At 38.7% G+C, this 18668-nt stretch overlaps 1 protein-coding gene across 1 annotated transcript in view; it reads right to left on the reverse strand.

The window, feature by feature from the left end:
• NREP (neuronal regeneration related protein) overlaps nucleotides 1-15290 on the reverse strand; it is a 236410-nt gene extending 221120 nt beyond the window's left edge. The window contains exon 1 of the mRNA XM_073994036.1: nucleotides 15054-15290. Within this exon, the coding sequence (XP_073850137.1) occupies nucleotides 15054-15083 (30 nt within the window). The 5' untranslated portion in view covers nucleotides 15084-15290. The remainder of the gene's footprint in view (nucleotides 1-15053) is intronic.
• Between the last annotated feature and the right edge of the window lie 3378 nt (nucleotides 15291-18668).

Consider the following 18668-nt stretch of genomic DNA (forward strand, 5'->3'; position numbering starts at 1 on the left):
TCTAAGACGAAAAATACTTGATTTTATGTACTCTACATTTATGGATTTCAAATGGTCCTATAGTTCCTGGATATAATGTCTTCCTGTTGTGAACCCTACACTTAAGGAAGACTTGAATATTACTGATTCCCTAATCTCTCCTGGTTGTATGAACTAGAGTTCCAAATACAAATGCCTTCAGAGGCTTAGCAACAACATAAATACACGAAGTGACCATTTTGAGTGGTGAGGACTTAACAGGAGAGTTCATGTCATTTGTTTTATTCTACCTGGATTTTGAAATCAAGTAGAATTATAACAGAAGTATTGGGGAGAGTGTCAGTGAGCAATTAGCTAAAAGCTTTGGAAGAAGGGAAGAAAAACTGAGATGATCATTTAAAAATGAAGGTCCTGCTTTCTTTCAATTCAGACTCCAGTCAAGTGTTGAGTGACAAATCCCAAGGAGGAGGCAGGATTCGTGCTCTAGCAGCCTCCACAAGAACCAAGCTCAGGTTGCCTAAATAGTTCAGTGCTGTAAATAGTTCAGTTCCAGTATCATGGCTCTTTTATCCTAGCTTTGACCAATGATGACTACACTTTGTTTTTAATCACCTATAGTTCCCTTCCTATGCCTTATTTTGCCTGAGAAAACGTCTTTAATTCATTAGTTTTAGCTAAGAATAGATTATCCTAAACTTACATCATTAAAAAAAAATAACTGATGTAGATGAATGAGCCAGAAAGCAATAAAAAAACTGAAGCACAAAGAGCACCCCTCACATTCTCCAATCCCAAACCCCCACATTCTATCTATAAGAGGAGAGAAATCGGTATCACAGAAGAAATGTTCAAGTAGCGTTTCCTTTCTTAAATAGTTGTTTCCCTAAACTGTGCTTCTAAATACCCAATTAATTTCTCAGACAGAATGATGGTGATAGAGGCAGGAGGCAGAGAAATCCTAGGCAGACAGGGGCAGGTCCCCAGCAAAACCATATCCCTGAGCCAAAAAGCTTGAAACCTGCAGCCCAATCCCTGCTTGCCCACTCTCTCTCAATTGGTTCTTTCTGAATAATGTCTTTTTATTAATCCAATGTTGCCTTTTCCAAACTTACCTGTGCCCTGCCCCACCCCTCATTCTGTGCCTATAAAGACCCAAGACTCAGTCAGTAGAGAAAGAAAGAAGTGGATTGACTGGAGAGTGATAACTTGACTTCAGAGGGACTGCTGGACTTTGGAGGAGAGATGGCTAGAGATGGCCAGACTTAAGGGAAGGTTATCTGCCTGTCTTATCTCCTCTCTAGCTCCCCTCTCCACTGACATCCTCTTCCATCACTAAATAAAATTCTTTACTTTCACCATCCTTCAAGAGTCCATGCAACTTCATCATTCTCGGACGGCAGACAAGAGCTTGGGACTCAACATGTGTGGGTACCTAAAAAAGGCTGTCACACTGGCCATTTGCCCTTGCTGGTGGAGGCAGCTACCCCATGCAATGAGGCAAGGGGCCCACTGAGCTGATAGTACATGGCTGTCCACAGACAGCAGAGCTAAGAGAGAGAAACCCTCTGGGGCTTCAGGGGTCACAGGCACCCCCACCTGGGCAACGTCATGGAGCCTGCACAGAGCCTGCTCCTGCCGGCACCCAAAGCAGCCAGCCAGATCCCACACTCACTTGCTCACGCACTCCCTCACATAAGAGGTTGAGTGTGGTGGGCCAAGTAAATGGGGCACCCCCATCGCAAGTCCAACTATGGGGTCAAGAAAAACTCCCGCATCAAGCATCTCAGAGAAACTCTCTTGACCATAAACTACAGGCCTTAGACCAAAATATAATTCCACCAAGAGCACAAACGAGATTTTTAAACTGGCCATTTAAACTAAGTTCAGAATGAGAGGAAATAGTGCAATTTGAGAATTGAGACAGTCAATTAAATGAGACTAAACTTCTTCCTAAAACCCTGCCCAGAGATGTATTCCAGGGCTTTCTACTAGCCATGCTGTTTTCATGGTTGTATTTACTGCAGAAGTTTCTGTGATCAATTTCACAAATTTCACACAGTTTGTACTCAAGACCAGTAGCTTGTGAACTTGCAAAAGAGAAGAAAAGACAGAATGAAATGATAACTGATTAAAAAATAGAAAGTTACAGCAAGAAGGGACTCAGTTGGTTCAATTCTTCATTTTACAGGAACAGACACTGAGCCTTTGGTAGTGCCATGGTCAAAACAAGAAAAATGTGAGTGGCGATCTTGGTTTTCATTTTTTTCTAACTTCATATCCAGTTCTTTTTCTACCACTCAACACTGCCTATGTTGGTAAGGACTTTTTAAAAAAATTCTATTGAAGTAATACCAATGGGCACATAGAAGAGCAATTAAACAGATATACATTTTAAAAGTTAATAATAATAATGCAAGCACTTGTGAAATCACCAGCCAAATAAAGAATGAGAATATTGTTAGTCCCAGGGAAACCTTCACATGCCCGTCCTTACTGTACCTCCTTCTTCCCTCCAGGGGAAATCGTTCTCTTATTTATGTAATAGCTGTTCCCTTGCTTTACAATTTTACTACTTATTCCCCAAGAATGTATTTTTAAATTTTTGCTTATTAAATAGAATCACATAATCATATGTAAACTTTTTATCTGACATCTTTCATTTAACATTTTGAGATTTAAGAAAGTTGATGTGTAGAGCTATAATTTCTTCATGTCATTGCTGTATAATATTCCACATGTTTCATATATGTAAATATACCATATTTTAGTCATTTATTCCACTGTTTTGGGGAGGTTTTTTTTGAGACAGAGTCTCACTTTGTCACCCAGGCTGGAGTTCAGTGGCACCATCTGGGCTCACTGCAACCTCGCCTCCTGTGTTCAAGCAATCCTCCTGCCTCAGCCACCTGAGAAGCCAGGATTACAGGTATGTGCCACCATGCCTGGCTACAACTTTTTGTATATTTAGTAGAGGTGGGGTTTGCCCATGTTGGCCAGGCTGGTCTGGAACTCCTGACCTCAAGTGATCCACCTACTTCAGCCTCCCAAAGTCCTGGGATTACAGGAGTGAGCTACCATGCCCAGCCTATTCTACTGTTGATAGACAACTGGCTGTGTCCAGTTTGGCTCTATTATAGAAAATATTATGAACATTCTTAAACATGCCTTCCAGGTTACATGTACAAGAGCTTCTTTAGAGTGTATACCTGTAGAGATTACAATTTCTAGGTTGTGGAAGGTGCACATAGTCTACTTAGAATGCCTTTGGCAGCAAAAAACAAAACAAAAAGAAACCATGAAATTCTAACTTAAAATTACTTAAACAATAAGAACATTTACTATTCTATGTAATAAGAAGTCTAGACTTAAGGAAAATCTAACATTGTTCATTTCAGTGGCTCAACAGTGTCATCAGCGATCCTGGTAATTTCCATCTTCCACTCTGCCATCCTCAGGGTCTCTCTCACTTTGCTCTCAGGCCAGTCCCCTCATAATCACGAGATAGCTGCAACAGCTCCAGATATTATGTACAATCATGACCACACCCAGAGAGAGAAGAGGCCATCTCCTCTGATGTTTCTTTTTTGGTATAAGAAAACCTTTCCCTGAAGCCCCCAGCAAACATTCTCACACCTCATAGGCAAGAATTGCATCACATACCCTACCTAAAGGAATCACTGGAAAGGGAAATAAAATTCATCTAAGCCAATTAAAATATTTAATACACATCCTCAGAGCCCGAAGAGAGGCCCCTTCCCTGAGCACCTAAATTATTGGCAAGAGGTTGTATCTTTTACCCATTTCTCTTAACTTTTGCTGTCATTAAATATGGCGTGTATTTTTATTAAGGAAAATGAAATTTCTAACATATTCGCATTGGAGAGAAGGGCATAATAAATAAAATAATAAACCCCATCCCATAAGCTCACCATCGCCCAGCTCCACAATTAACTCATGGCCCATTTCCCTTTGTCTATATCCTACCCATCTCCCCTATCTTCCCCTAGATTCATTTGAAACATATCCAGCTATAATGTCATTTCATCTGTAAACATATCATTATATATCTTAAAAGGACTCTTTTTAAAACCAAACCACAATACAGTCAAGATATCTTTTAAAAATAACAGTTCTCTAATATCAGCAAATATACTGTCAATGTTCAAATTTCTCCAATATCTCATAAGTGTGTGTGTATTTAAATATTTTTTTTGCATTGAGATTCAAATAAAGCTCAAATATTGCAAGTGCTTGATATGTCTCCTAAGTAGGACCAGTCATTCTTTAAAAAAATCAAAGTTCAGTAAATGAGGAAGATGTGCAGTTGAGGAAATGATAGCACAGGTCGAAGCCCCCAGGTTCACAGGCTGCAACCGTGATGTGAATGGCCTCCCTCTAAGATCCACAGATGACGGTCAGTGCTCACACTCAGAAATGCTGTATCAGGGCAAGTTATATTATAATCTAGCAGAACTTTGTGTCCCTGAATAGGGCAAGAAATAGTAAAGATTCAGATCTCTCAGAAAAAGCTTATCAAAGAGAAAAGAAGATCATTAAAAGCTGAGTAGGGAAGAACATGGAATTAATCTTAATTTCATTTCAGCAGGAATTTGTCTTTAAGAAATTAGCCATTATCAAGAGATTAATACAGATGGTGAAAGACCAGAAAGTTATAGTTCCCTGGAGAATATCTATTGATTAAAATGAAATTAAAAGGTATATAAGATAATGGCTCCAACTCAACACTTCACTATAATCAATCTGCTTTTAATCTATGCTTTGTTTTTAAAATTAGGTTATAAATACTTGAAATTATTGGTATTAGGATATTTAAAATGTAGAACTGAGAAGATAAACTACTAACAGAAGGAGAAGTGATATAGAACTAATAAGACCTCTTGCTGCTATTTATTACTACCTCTCCTGCTTCTAATCTAAAAATGATTTGCAGTAACAAATATATAGATTTGATAAGACAGGAAAAACATCAAAGCAGAGTCAAAGGATTCAAGAATGAGAGAAGGAGCAAAAAAGGAGAATTGAAGCAAAAAACATGGGTTTTAAAGGAAGGTATTATCAAACAGAAAATGATGGCAAGAAATTCCTTATACTTTAGATACTTAGGCATTTATTTAATGTTATTTTAAACAAGTAATAAAACTAATAAAACTTTAAAAAGCTTGCTGTCCTCTTTCTCCATTTTCCCAATCTGTTTTTTGTCCACTATGTAAGGGAACCAAGGTCTTAAGTCAGCTGTGGTAGTTCAATGAACAGAAAATGCCGAATACCAGCACGGCTTCTTCAGGGCTTGGGCATGGAAGGATGGCTGTGCCCAAGGAAGGGTCTAGGCCAGTGCTTCTCAACAAAGAGAAATTTTACCCCCAAGAGACATCTGGCCATGTCTAAAGACATTTTTATTTGTACTATTGTCAAACAAAATGCCAATTTGATGTACTTTTGTCATCTATTGGGTAGAGATCAAGGCTGCTACTAAATACCCTACAATGCATCGGACAGCCCCCTACAATAAAGACTTATCCAGCCCAAAATGCCAACAGTGCTAGATTGAGAAACCCTGACCTAGTGGATGGAGCTCAACAACTTCAGTGCATGAGCCCATCATATACCATTAACATACATACAATAACTTCTCTCTCCTTTGTCCAACAAATTCTTTCTTTATATTTTTTCTTTGTCATTGCCTTTGCCATAATCAAAATGCAAAAAACTCATTTCTAGTTTATTGCAAGCTTCCAACTGATCTCCTGGCTTCATAGCACACAGCCGCCTGATTAATTTTTTTCAGACATTGTAATTCATTCCCTCTCACCTAAAGAATTGCAGTGGCTTCCATTTTTTCTACCATGGCTAAGCTAAAGTCCTCATCCTGACACCAAGCTAGTCCAAGACTGATTTTTCACTTTGATGATTTTACCTTCAATCACCATAGCTTTTTTGCTTCAGCCAAGGCATTAGAAGATCTTCCTGCAGTTCTGGGAGGAGTGCCTCTGCCCAGTCCCCGCCCTGTCTGGGATGTGAGGAGTGCCTCTGCCTGGCCACTGTGCAACCTTCAAAGTGTGTGATCTTTTCTGTCTTCCCCAAGTTTGAATTTACAACATTAAAGTTTACTTTTCAATTAAAAAAAAAAAAAGATAAATATCTTCCCTCTTTCCCTTCACGTAGTTCAACCTGTCTCCTGGTTGTTTCTTGCTGTTTGGTAAAGAATAATTCATGAAAAGTAAAAAATTTTTTAAATTGCTTCTACCATGGATGAGCAGAACAACAGCAGAAACTCCTGTTAGGTTGGTGCAATTACTTTTGCACCACTCTAATACAAATTTAATAAGTTAAAGGAATTTAACTAGGCTTCTTTTCATTCCCTATGTCAGTAAACTATTTTCAACATTAAAGACAAACAAAAAGGCTTTTCAAGCAAAACATCTCAATTAATTATACTTTCTTATTTTCTAAAAGGTCTAATTAGTGTAGTTTTTTTAATGAAAATCTTGCTTTAGAAACGAAGTAAATTAGGGAGATATCATTCATGCCTTTTTAAAAATCTGGTTTTTTAAATCTTAAAAAAGGGTACTTCAGGTTTAAAAAACATTCTTTACATATTAAACGCTACTGGTACAAGAAAAGATAAGTTATGAAAATTGGATTTACATTTTCCAGTGAAACCTACTGCATAAGAAAATTACTCCCCTATTTCAGATAATGCTACGTCAATAACATTTCTAGTACAGAAATTGGACATGTTTAGTTTGAATAAAAGAAAAATGAGCACTGTTTTAAAATATTTAAGAAGTTGTTATACAGAAAGATGATTAGATAAGCTTTCAAAGTTGCTTACTAGGGGAGAACCAGGACAAATAGGAGGCAGTTGCAAAGGGTAAGATTTTTGGCTCTGCATAAGGAGGAAGTCATGTCGCCAATCCGATTTTGAAAGAGCTTCAGGAATGTCTCAACACCATTATTTCAGTTAGGAAAATGTCCTCTGGCCAAAAACTGACGACCTTTGCTGCAGAATTCCCTCCTTAATGTGTTATGTGTGATGCATGCCCTAGCCCCACTACTTCCAGCTTCAGTTTCTCAGAACTTCAGGATTCCAGCTTCTTTCAGCATCTGGGCAGTACTACATATCACACTTGGATGCAATTATATTGCTTCACTGTTCAGCTGCAGAAGTCCTCCTATTGTCTACCAAACAAAGTCATGACCCCTCAGCATGGTTTTCAAGGCCCTTCACAACCTGCTCATCATCACTCAACCCACTGCCTCACTCAGAAGGATAAGTAAAGATTTTGATGTAAAATAGGTCAAACTTTGTTCCTTTTTAGGTAGAGTTGAAGAACTGCCTTAGGAAAATGTTACAGATACGGTGCATTCAGAGAGTATAAAGGAATTTGAAAATCTTTATGGTCAAGTTAGAGAAATATGATCCAGATATCAGGACATTTAGAAGGATCTATAACTAGATGATGATCAAATACCGATTAATGGAAGATTGCCAGCCTAAAGAGATGTTTCTAATGGTGGAACACAGAATGTTGCCTGCTCAATGTCATGGTTAAAAATATTGAACTTGTGTTCATCACATTTACAGATTTCATGATGCTGAGAGAGAAAGCAAATACATTGAATGGCAGAAACAAAAAGCTATATGACCAGGACACTGAACAAAAGCAGATAAAACCCAACAAAGGCAGGGAGACAATGATATCACAGAACCATTTGTGGGAAAGGCATAAAGATTTCATACACTTGCAAGCTTAACCCGAGTGTGACTCTCACCAGAAAAGAAGCTAATATAATCTTGGGTTGTATTAATAGACATACAGTAGCCATAATAAAGAAGATAAATGTTCCCCTGTCTTCTATAACCTAAATGAGAAAGGAATTGGTGATGGTTAGCCTGAGAAAAGGTAGATTGATTGTTCTCTTTAAATATTTTTAAAAGGTGTCATGTTGAAGCAGCCCTCAAAAGTTCAATGTACAATAGGTAAAATAAAAGAGGAGATAAATTTGGGTTTTCTTTCTAGCAATGAGAACTGCCATGGAGAGAATAAGGTCTCCATTACCAGAATGGAGCAGTTTTACATAAACTGTAGGTTGGACTTAAGTCCTAGAGAGGAGATTAGAATAAATAACTTGGTATTTTAAACCTTGAGATTCTACAAGTTGAGCATCCCAGAAAGCCGAGGGTCACTGGGTAAAACTGTGGTACTAGTGGATTGAGAAGGGTGGGGAATAGTGAAGGAAAGTTGCTCCATTCTCAAGAATTATGGAGCAAAATTCCTGCTGTCTCTGAACAGTTCTATTAGACATGCTGAACTGTACTTCCACACTCATTTGGTACAAAAATCTAATAATATAATTATAGGGAAAATTATCTTTCCATTTTATGCTTTGTAAAAACTTAAAAACATTTCCTTTTCCTAAATACTCTGTAAGATCTCTTTTCTAAGTTGTGTACAACATAGATTTGCTAGGCATTTTCCAGGAGTAATTTTTCGACTATAATTAAGTAAAAGCCTAACAATCAATTGTATAATAAATCTGGTACCGAGAACTACAATTTGTGGTTCTAACATTTTTTGAAATTATTTTGTGTCTAAGACAACTAGTAAAATAAATATATCTATCTGCCTATATACATGAGTCTCTTCTCACATCGCTGTCCAAATGATGGCATTGGTCTGAGTGTTTTTGCTCTTCCACAATATTACAGGCATTTGGTCAGCGTTCCTACAGGACTTACCTGTGCTGGCTTTGTATCAGTGATTCATGGACACATTCACTGTCTCAAGCTCCTAAGGACTTCCAGCCTCTAATGTGGATGTTTCCCATTCCCCACCACCTCATCATATATTTCCTTGAAGCACTAGATATGGCAAAAAGTCTTACTGGGTCGGGCGTGGTGGCTCCTGCCTGTAATCCCAGCACTTTGGGAGGCTGAGGCAAGTGAATCACCTGAGGTCAGGAGTTTTAGACCAGCCTGGACAACATGGCGAAACCCCATCTCTACTAAAAATACAAAAAGTAGTTGGGCATGGTGGCATGCACCTGTAATCCTAGCAACTCTGGTGGCTGAGGCAGGAGAATCACTTGAATCCAGGAGGCAGAGGTTGCAGTGAGTCTAAATCATGCCACTGCACTCCAGCCTGGTTGACAAAGCGAGACTCCATCCCCCCCTCCCCCGCCAAAAAAGAAAAAAGAAATCTTGCTGACCAGAGCTCTCATAACTTCACTTTTCTGTCTTTCCTTTCTCTTGAGACAGTAGTTTCCAAATTTAGTGTTCATCAGAATTACCTAGGGAGCTTGTTAGAAATATGAATTCCAAGACAGCATCCTTAGGTGTTCTGATGTGATGTTGCCGTGAGAGGGAGAAACCATTTTTAACAAGTTTCCCTTCCCCCAGTCTGGGTATATATTATTTACTTATTTACACAGGCAGTCAATAGATTATGCTTTGAGAAACAATCTCCAAAGGATTCAAAATTGGCACGAGGAGAGATGTACACTGTAGTATTTTTCTCATCAGACCTAATACAGTTTGTTGATGATCTGCTTCTTTACATTAATGACTGATTAGGGTAAAGATGTCTCCCCATCCATATTCCCGAAAGTGACCTACAGATTCAATGTAATGCCTATCAAAGTTTCAATTACATTTTTTCACAGAAATAGAGAAAACAATTCCAAAATTCGTATGAAACCACAGAAGACCTTGAGTAGCCCATCAATCTGTAGCAAAAAACAAAAATACCAACCAAACAAAAATAACACTATGAAGCTGGAGGCATCACACTACCTGACTTCAAACATACTACAAAGCTACAGTAAACAAATTCAGCATGGTTCTGGCATAAAAACAGACATATAGACCAATGGAACAGAATAGAGAACCCAGAAATAAATCTATGCATTTATGGTCAATTGTTTTTGACAAACATTTCAAGAATGCACAATGGGGAAAGAACAGCCTCTTCAATAAACAGTGTTGGGAAAACTGGATATCCACCTGTAGAAGAATGAAATTAGACCCTTATTTCACATCATAGACAAAAGTCAACTCAAATGGATTAAAGACTTACATTTAAGATCTAAAACTGTAAAACTACTGGAAAAAAATGATATTAAGGAAAAGCTCCTTGACATTGGACTGGACAATGATTTTTTTAATGTGACCCCCAAAGCACAGGCAACCAAAGCAAAAATAGACAAACAGGAGTATATCAAAATAAAAATTTCTGCACAAAAAAGGAAATAATCAACAGAATAAAGAGACAGCCTATGGAATGGGAGAAAACATTTGCAAACCATACATCTGATAAGGGGTTAAATATCAAAAATGTATTAAAAACTCAAATAGCGAGAAAACAAATAATGCTATTTAAAAATGAGCAAAGGTCCTGAATAGACACTTCTCAAAAGAGGACACACAAATAGCCAGCAGGCATATAAAAAATGATCAGCATCACTGATCATCAGGGAATAGCAAATTAAAACTACAATGAGATATGACCTCATATCTGTTAGAATGGTTTGAATAGAAGAGGAAAAAAATAACAAGTACAGATGAGAACGTAGTATAAAGGGAACCACTGAATACTATTGATGTTGAATGTGGCTGGTACAACCATTATGAAAAACAGTACACAGGCCCTCAAAGAGTTAAAAATTAAAATTAAAAATAGAACTATCATATTTCTAAGTCTGTGGATATTTGTTTTTCAGTACTGCAGCGGTTTTCAAACCCAAAGATTCTAAACTCTTTGAAGAATCATAATGGTTCCCTGATCTGCTTTAATTGCAATGTCCATTCATATGATTTTATTTTTTAATTATTTACTGACAACATTTACTGCCTTAGTGGCAGCAGTTTCTATATCAGAGCTCGATGCAGAGAATTAATATTTGTGCACAAGTCAAAGGGATGGGCTCCCAAGATGGACTGCAAACTAGAGTCACAGTCTGGGTCCCAGTGCTGCCCCCATGCCATACCCACCTCTTTTTCAGGGCCAGGGCTACTGCTATCATCACCACCAATCTAGACCCCAGTCTTGAGCCCCAGCTGCAGCCCACCCCACCAGGGGAGCCAAGGGATCCCAGACTGCCTAAGGCATGTGCTTGCCAGATCAGATGCTTGTTGTGTACCACTGCCTGCTGCTAGGGTACCTGCCAGCTTGAACCCAAGGGGGCCACACCTGCAGGGGCTCCTCTGCTCATGCAGATGTTCCTTATTCCATAAGCACAAAACTAAAATTATGAAGAATTCAAGAGGGCAACAGGAGAGCACTAAACCAAGTGCGGGGCCCTTTCTAAGAGAAGGGTTGTGTGTAGCTGCACCAGGCTGTGCACCCATGAAACTGGCCCTGCTGGAAAGAAAAGTGATGCAGTTCCTGGGAATTAAGTAGATGTGACAATTTATACTGTCATCTTAGGAGCACAATAGGAAGAGGGACTTCTTTCCTCTGTATTTTACTGTACTCATTTCTCAAAAATATAGCCCTCAGCATTTCTTCTGATCTTGCAGTGCCAGAAGCTGAAGTCTTAATTTATAATTTTCCCTGCATAGCAAATTTGCTACCTCCTTTAAAAAAAAAAAAAAAAAAAAAAAAGGTTGTCATTTATTTTTCTTATTAAGATGAAACCCAGTGGATCTGTGATGCCGAGCTATCTCTTATCCACAGGTATTAAGTTTTTGGAGGAAAAAGTATTTCTCCCACATTTCCTGAACCATACAAAACTATTTTTCAACAATACAGATGCCAGTCATTTGACCAGAATGGAGGCCTGTCAGAACTTTCACCAGAACAGAGTTTACTTTCCAGCCAAAATCCTTGCATCCTGAGAAAATGATATTTAGTCTGGTGACCCTTACCAGCCTGCCAAGCCCTGTGACCCAAACTTTTCTGAAATTTCTGTGTTCCTGTATTCTGCTTATCATAGAGTCTCTCTCTACCTTGCTGTTTTTGCTAACTAGAATCATCATCATTCCAGCACAAGCTTATAACTACCTTGGTATTCTGACTTATGGTCTGTTATTTTTGTGATCTAGTTTTTTATATTTAAGGATCTCTCTCCTTCAATTTCTGTTCACAAGCCTAAATCGAAGTACTACGTTTTGAGTCCATTTGTGTTCAGCAAAGAAGGCATATTTAGAAACACTGAATATATATTTACAGTTAACTTCTTTTTCTATCCAAGTTACCTGGTTTAATGCTGTCTTATCTACCCCTAATTTGTTGTAAAGCATTTTGTTTTGGAAATATTTCCCCAAAATATGTACACATATATCAATATACATATACATTCTATTTCATTTCTCCAATACTGAACATTTTCCCTGTGCTCTGACTGCTACAATAAGCACTCAACTGCAAGAGTTTATACACAGGCTAAAAAACGCTCACTGCTGAGTTCCCTCTTGTTTTGCCTTCCTACAGTGACTGTGTTTTGCCTTTCCACAGTGAGTGTGTTCTATATGGTGTCCACGTTCCTCAGTCTTTATTTCTGCCAATTATTTTGGGTCTGGTCAAGCACTTTAACAGCTAACAGCTAACAAAATGTTTGTAAGTAATAGAGGTGGGCTTGTATCCAAGAATGCAAGGAAAATATCATGGTGTATTATTTATTTAAGTTGTAAGGCAGCTGGAGTTACCCTCAAAGAAATAGATATGGAAACGGATAAAGCTCAAAAGACGATTTCTTTCAGGGATTGGTGGAAGCACAGTGACATTAGAATGGCATCATAAATATATCTGTAGCATGGGACAATTGACCTGCCTAGAAGATGACTGGGCCAGGAGCATGACATAATTTCAAGTCACTTGAAGAAAATCGAAAAGGTATTCAACATCAACATAAAATACCAGGAATCCTTGGTCTTGACAGCTGTGCTCTAACAACCTTGTATGACATTAATTAAGTTAGCAATCCTATGTTCCAATATACATCCTCTTTGAAAAACAGGGTGTACATATACAATACAGTAGCATCTTCTTATAAAGCTAATCACTATAAGAACTACTGCTGTTCGATTTAACCTAATCCTAAAATTATTACTCAGCTAAAATGAATTATTATATTTAAGTTCATTTTCCATTGTACTTTCAAGATTCTTACATACCTACAAAATGATAGTTGGCAACATCATATTTATCAAAACCGAGTAGCTACAATGTTTTAGGTACTGGAGAGACAGAAAGGTAAGACATAGTGTCTCAGTACTCAAGAAGTTTGAAGAAAAGGCAAGAGCCAGTGATCACATACTGAGAACAAAGACCACATGAGTTCCAAGGTTGGAGGGAATGCTGAGGGTTCAAGTGGTTGGGGAGAGGTGTACAATTGTAGAGGGACTTGGGATGGATGCTAAGTAAGGATTGCACTTCCACAGGGCATGGAGCGATGGCAGTTACAATGCAGAGATGCAGAGGAAGGCACACAAATGGGGTTCAGGAAAGAGGCTGAAAAGCCTGAATTAATGGAAGAGCTTTTACGGGGCAGTGGTGGGAATGATTGCACCAGTCAGGAATCACTTGGTTGCATGTGATGGAAACCCAACTTGAACTAGCTTAACAAAAACGAGCAAATCAGGATAGCAGTTTGTCTTACACAATTCGGAACAGAAATCTGGCAGTGAACCTGGAAACATTTGGAACCAGGGACTCTCACTGTCTGTCATCCTGCTCCTCTGGGTTCGTGTTTCATCTTCTCTTTGGCTCTGCAGACGAGACACATGGTAGAAAACGTGAGCACTAACCTTCCTGAGTGCCGCAACTCACAGCTCCAGCAATTCAGAGAGGAGGAGAATGGGCATTGTTCTCATTTCTAAAATGAGAAGGACACTGACTGGCCAGGGTATATGATCAGTTTATTTACATGAAGACTCTTTTGAGAAGCCCAGAGATTAACTCAAGGGATATAAGGTACTTTAGAAAGGGGTGTGGTTCTAAAAAAGGTGTTTGAGAAAGAAAATGGTTATACTAAAAATGCATACATATTACATAGAAAAACAGTATCCATAAACATAGATACTCATTAAAATTTTCAAATGCCATATTTTCCATTTCTTAACCTACTCAACTTGAAATTACAAATGCTTAAAACCTCACATCAAAGTGCCAACCTGAAATAGAATTGATTCATTCTTTTTATTCTTCCTCCAAAATAGTTAATTTCACCTGCAATTATTATAACAAAATGCTGTAGTAGATTTATCTTAAAGACTCACTGATGCTTTGTATTCTTTGTCAATGTCTCACTATATCCACATTTCTTCCTACTGTTTGTTTTTCTTTGTTTAACTAAACCAGCATATATAATTCATTTACAAGTTAATCTGCTCTTTCTTCTAGTTAGAGTGAAATCTTTTTATAATGATAATTGAAGGAAACTGAGCTAACCCCCAAAGTATAGATTAATTATGTTATATCAGGATTTTATTGTGCATATTATGTTTTGAGATCTAAGATTTTACCAGTTTCTTATAATAAACCATATTATAAGGACTAATTACTGCCTTCATTCAAAAAAGATTATACAATAGCTTTTGACTTAAATAGGAGCTCTGCATATTTCAAGGCTATAGGAAAAACTATAGGTAGAAGCATGATAGAAAAACGAATATTTGTTCTATGGCATCTCTGACATTTTAAGGGATATAGGTTCTACAGTCAACACTCCCCTTGGAACAATTTTGACATTTGTTTCCTGGAACATTCCTCTTTGCCATATTCAATCCCTTCAACCCAGGTCCGCTACACCATGTACCCCAAAAGCTGAGACTCAGCCTCCTTGGAAGCAGGAACCTCCTCTGACTCACGTGGCACTGTATCCCGGTACCTTCAATGGTGCTGAGGCCAGAGAAGGCAATCAGCAAATGCTGAATAAATGAATGAATCACATAAAATATTTGTATTCGTAAACAGAGTCAAAACATCCTTCAAGCAAAATGAACAAGGTTAAAATGGGGAGGTCAGTGAGGCAGAGACAAACATCCTATAATTGTTTCCTTCCTTTAAAAATGTCCCCTCATATGCACACACAGTAAGTTATTCTTCACATACCAAAGCTGAATAATTCCAAACTCCTTTCATTCCAGTTCTGTTACTGCTTGAGGATAAAGTTCAGTCTTTAAAGGACAAAGCTTCTTGCCGGGAGTTGGCCAGATAGCTCAGGACACAGGTCTGCAGCCCATTCTGATTGTCCAGTGTTTCTTTGGATAAACAGCATGATTGCACTGCCTGGAAAAGTAATTCCTTCTAGATGCTGGCAACAGTCATTCTGAACCATAAAAACTGTACAAGGAAATGATGAGAGTGTCAGCAAACTCAATCAGTAGGATGAGATCAGCTTTTACTGGGCTCCTTGGATAACCAGACAGCTCATAGCATGCTCAATGAATCAAATCTGCCCAAGCCCCAACATCTAGTTTCATATAGCACACCACATGTCTTTCTGTTACACCCAAGACATTGGCCTAATTAGCAGAAATGAAGAGCATATGGTTGGAGGGAGGGAAAGGGCAGACACGAGGAGTTCAAGGTATGTATGGGGCAATCCAGGGGGAGATATGGATTAGCAGATATAAAAGGCTAAAGATCAGTGATGACCTAAATCATAGCTAACATGTACTAAACACTTGCTAGACACTGTGCTAAGAGCTTAGCATATGTGACTTTACTTAACCCTTGCAACAATTCTTTGATACGCTCTGCTTTATTCCTCATTTTACACACAAGGAAGAAGAGCCTAAGTGAGAGTAAGCAATTTGTTCATAACTAACAAATGACAAAATTAGAATCCAAGCCACTGTTTTTCTGAATCCAGAGTCTATACCCTTAATCCCCACATACACTGTCTTATAGAAAAAAGTTCTAAGCTGAATCTCCTTTTTCCCTACCTCCCATCACAGCTAGCCGTCTTATGGCCATTGTTTCTCTCCTTTGAATTCAGTTTAATCAGTCTCCAATGATAGCCATCACTTCCCATCTTCACCACTCCACTGAACCTGCTCTGAGTGTACCAGTTAGGATGTTTAGAAATGCAACTAGCGGAATACCCAGAGAGAAGCCTACATAAAAGGGTTGTTTTAATTTTTTTTTTTCTCCCAGAATAGGAAAGCCCAAAGCTGAATAGGCCTATGATTTGTTCAGTAGCTCAATAATGTTATTGAGGACCCAGGCTGTTTCTTCCACCCTACACTCTTGTACACATTGGCTTCATCCTCCAGCTTGTTGCCCCATGATTGCAAGGCAGCTGCACTCCCTCAACTGCAACCAAACTGAGGAAAGAAGGAAGGAACAGGAAAATACCACTGCTTTTGAACTTTTTTCATTATATCAGACAAGAGATCGGTCATATTTTCCCTATGTCTCACTGGAAGTGTGTTTTAGGGCTGTCTCTAACTGAAAGGGATTCTAGGAAAGAAACGTGTCTGGCATTTTTATAGCCTCAGTTGTGGCAGGCAGGTTCTAGGATCCAGCAACATTAAAGAAGAGGAAGGGCTCTTGCTCTTTAGAAGCTTTTGTTTCCTCTTGAGTAAGCAAAGAGAAGTGTCTGCCACCTCCCTGTTAATTCAGAGGACCACATATGGTAGAGATTTCTGGTGTTCACCAGCATCTGTATCCTTTTCTTCTTCATGGGTTCTACGTTTCTCAGCCCTTTGGGATCTAGACCAACAGAATGTGATCAAGTGACAGGATCACATAGGTTGAAAAGATTAAAAATGGATGTACCTTCTTCATAAGTTTTCCTCTACCCAAATGCAAAAGATTCTGTGGAGGATTAGGGAGTCACAGAGCTACAAACTGGAAGTAAGCTGGATCCCTGGATGACAGCATGGATCACAGCCCCTAAATCTACTCTGTTCTGTAACATGGATGAGGAATATATTGTGTTAAGCCACTCAGATGTGAGGGTAGTTTGTTACCGCAGTTAACCTGCCTTGATTAAACAGAACATACCTTTTTTGGAACTAAGAAATATCCTGTATGTTCAACAAGCAAAAAAGCCTATCCCCTACTACTTCATTAATTTGTATTATCTTTCAGGTCTCTGTAGGTATCTCAACCCTAGAATAATATAAAGTGTGGAAGCAGAAAAATGGGTTATAACAATGGCAATTCAAGTAAAATTGGTCGGGGAAGCCAAGACTTGTAGAAATGGGATGTAAGATGTGTGCCTGGAGAGGGTAGCAAGAGAAATGAACAGAGGAAATCTATTTCACAAATTTTCTCTTCTCCTCTACTCAGCTACCCCTCCCTCTCACATACACATTCCTCTCTCTTTTATATTCAGTATGTGCATATCATTTGCACTTTTTTACTTGTAGATCTTGAAACATTCTTTGGAGTTTTGTAAATTCCCTATTAACATGAAACTTAAGATTCATGACATAGCCATTAAGAATCATGCCAACCTAGCCTCCCTAGCTAAAGAGATCTTCTATTTGGGAGAATATGACCGAGGTCTAGAGTAGGAATTTTCACTTGGTCTGAATTAGGTTTTTGGAAAAAAAAGAACACAGACTTACTGAGGCTAAGTCAAGGTAACAGGGATAACTATAAAAAGAAACAAAAAACAGAGACTTCCTAGGAATCCAAGAACAGAAAAAAACAAACTCCACAAATACAAAAGTTGCACTGGGGACTTCAACAGCAAAATTTCCGCATCTTCTCTTTAATGGCCATACTATTAAAGGATATATTATCAATTACTCTCTACATTTCTGTTTCTGTTGGTATAGCTTCTCAATTCTCCTACAATAAGCAGCTGTTTCCTCAACATCTACTTCATAGCATTTTCTACCTTAATACCTCTACTTACTTACTGCTTCTTTCTTTTTTTTTTTTTTTTTTTTTTTTTTTTTTTTTTTGGAGACAGAGTCTTGCTCTGTTGCCCAGGCTGGAAAGCAGTGGCACGATCTCGGCTCACTGCAAGCTCGGCCTCCCGGGTTGACGCCATTCTCCTGTCTCAGTCTCCCGAGTAGCTGTGGCTACAGGTGCCCGCTGCCACGCCTGGCTAATTTTTTGTATTTTTTAGTAGAGACGGGGTTTCACCGTGTTAGCCAGGATGGTCTCGATCTCCCGACCTCGTGTTTCGCCCGCCTTGGTCTCCCAAAGTGCTGGGATTACAGGCGTGAGCCACCTTGCCCGGCCTCTTTCTTCTTTATAACTTCTATTTGTTCATAACCCCCCACAGCTCCTATTCTTTCCCATGACATTTCTGCATGTATAATTTTATCTTCTCCTCAACTGCACCATCAGCTCCTACTGCTACTTGCCTTAGTCTAGCTCAGTCCACTACGGACAGGTGGAGGCAGACATTTGTCATACTGCAAATGGTTATCTAGGGCCCAGCGGCCATGGTCCTAACAAATACTGGGATGGACATAACCAGTATAACATTTACTGAGCTATTAATTCTCAATGGATAAACTTCACAGACCCGTGTTACGTAGTTTTATCAGTGTTCAAGCTGACGCTCGTGTGAATAGGCAAGGCAGCTATATATGCATTCTTTGAGAAATATTCATAAGCATTGACTAAATAAAGCTAACTTTAGGTTTGAGCCCTGCTGGGGACAATATGTATACCACTACATAAGTGTACATAGTTGTACTTTGTAAGTATACATAGTGGTATACATAAAGACCTAAAATGAACTTCATAGTACCTCCT

This window comes from Macaca fascicularis, chromosome 6, assembly GCF_037993035.2.
Source record: "Macaca fascicularis isolate 582-1 chromosome 6, T2T-MFA8v1.1".
Taxonomy (NCBI): domain Eukaryota; kingdom Metazoa; phylum Chordata; class Mammalia; order Primates; family Cercopithecidae; genus Macaca; species Macaca fascicularis.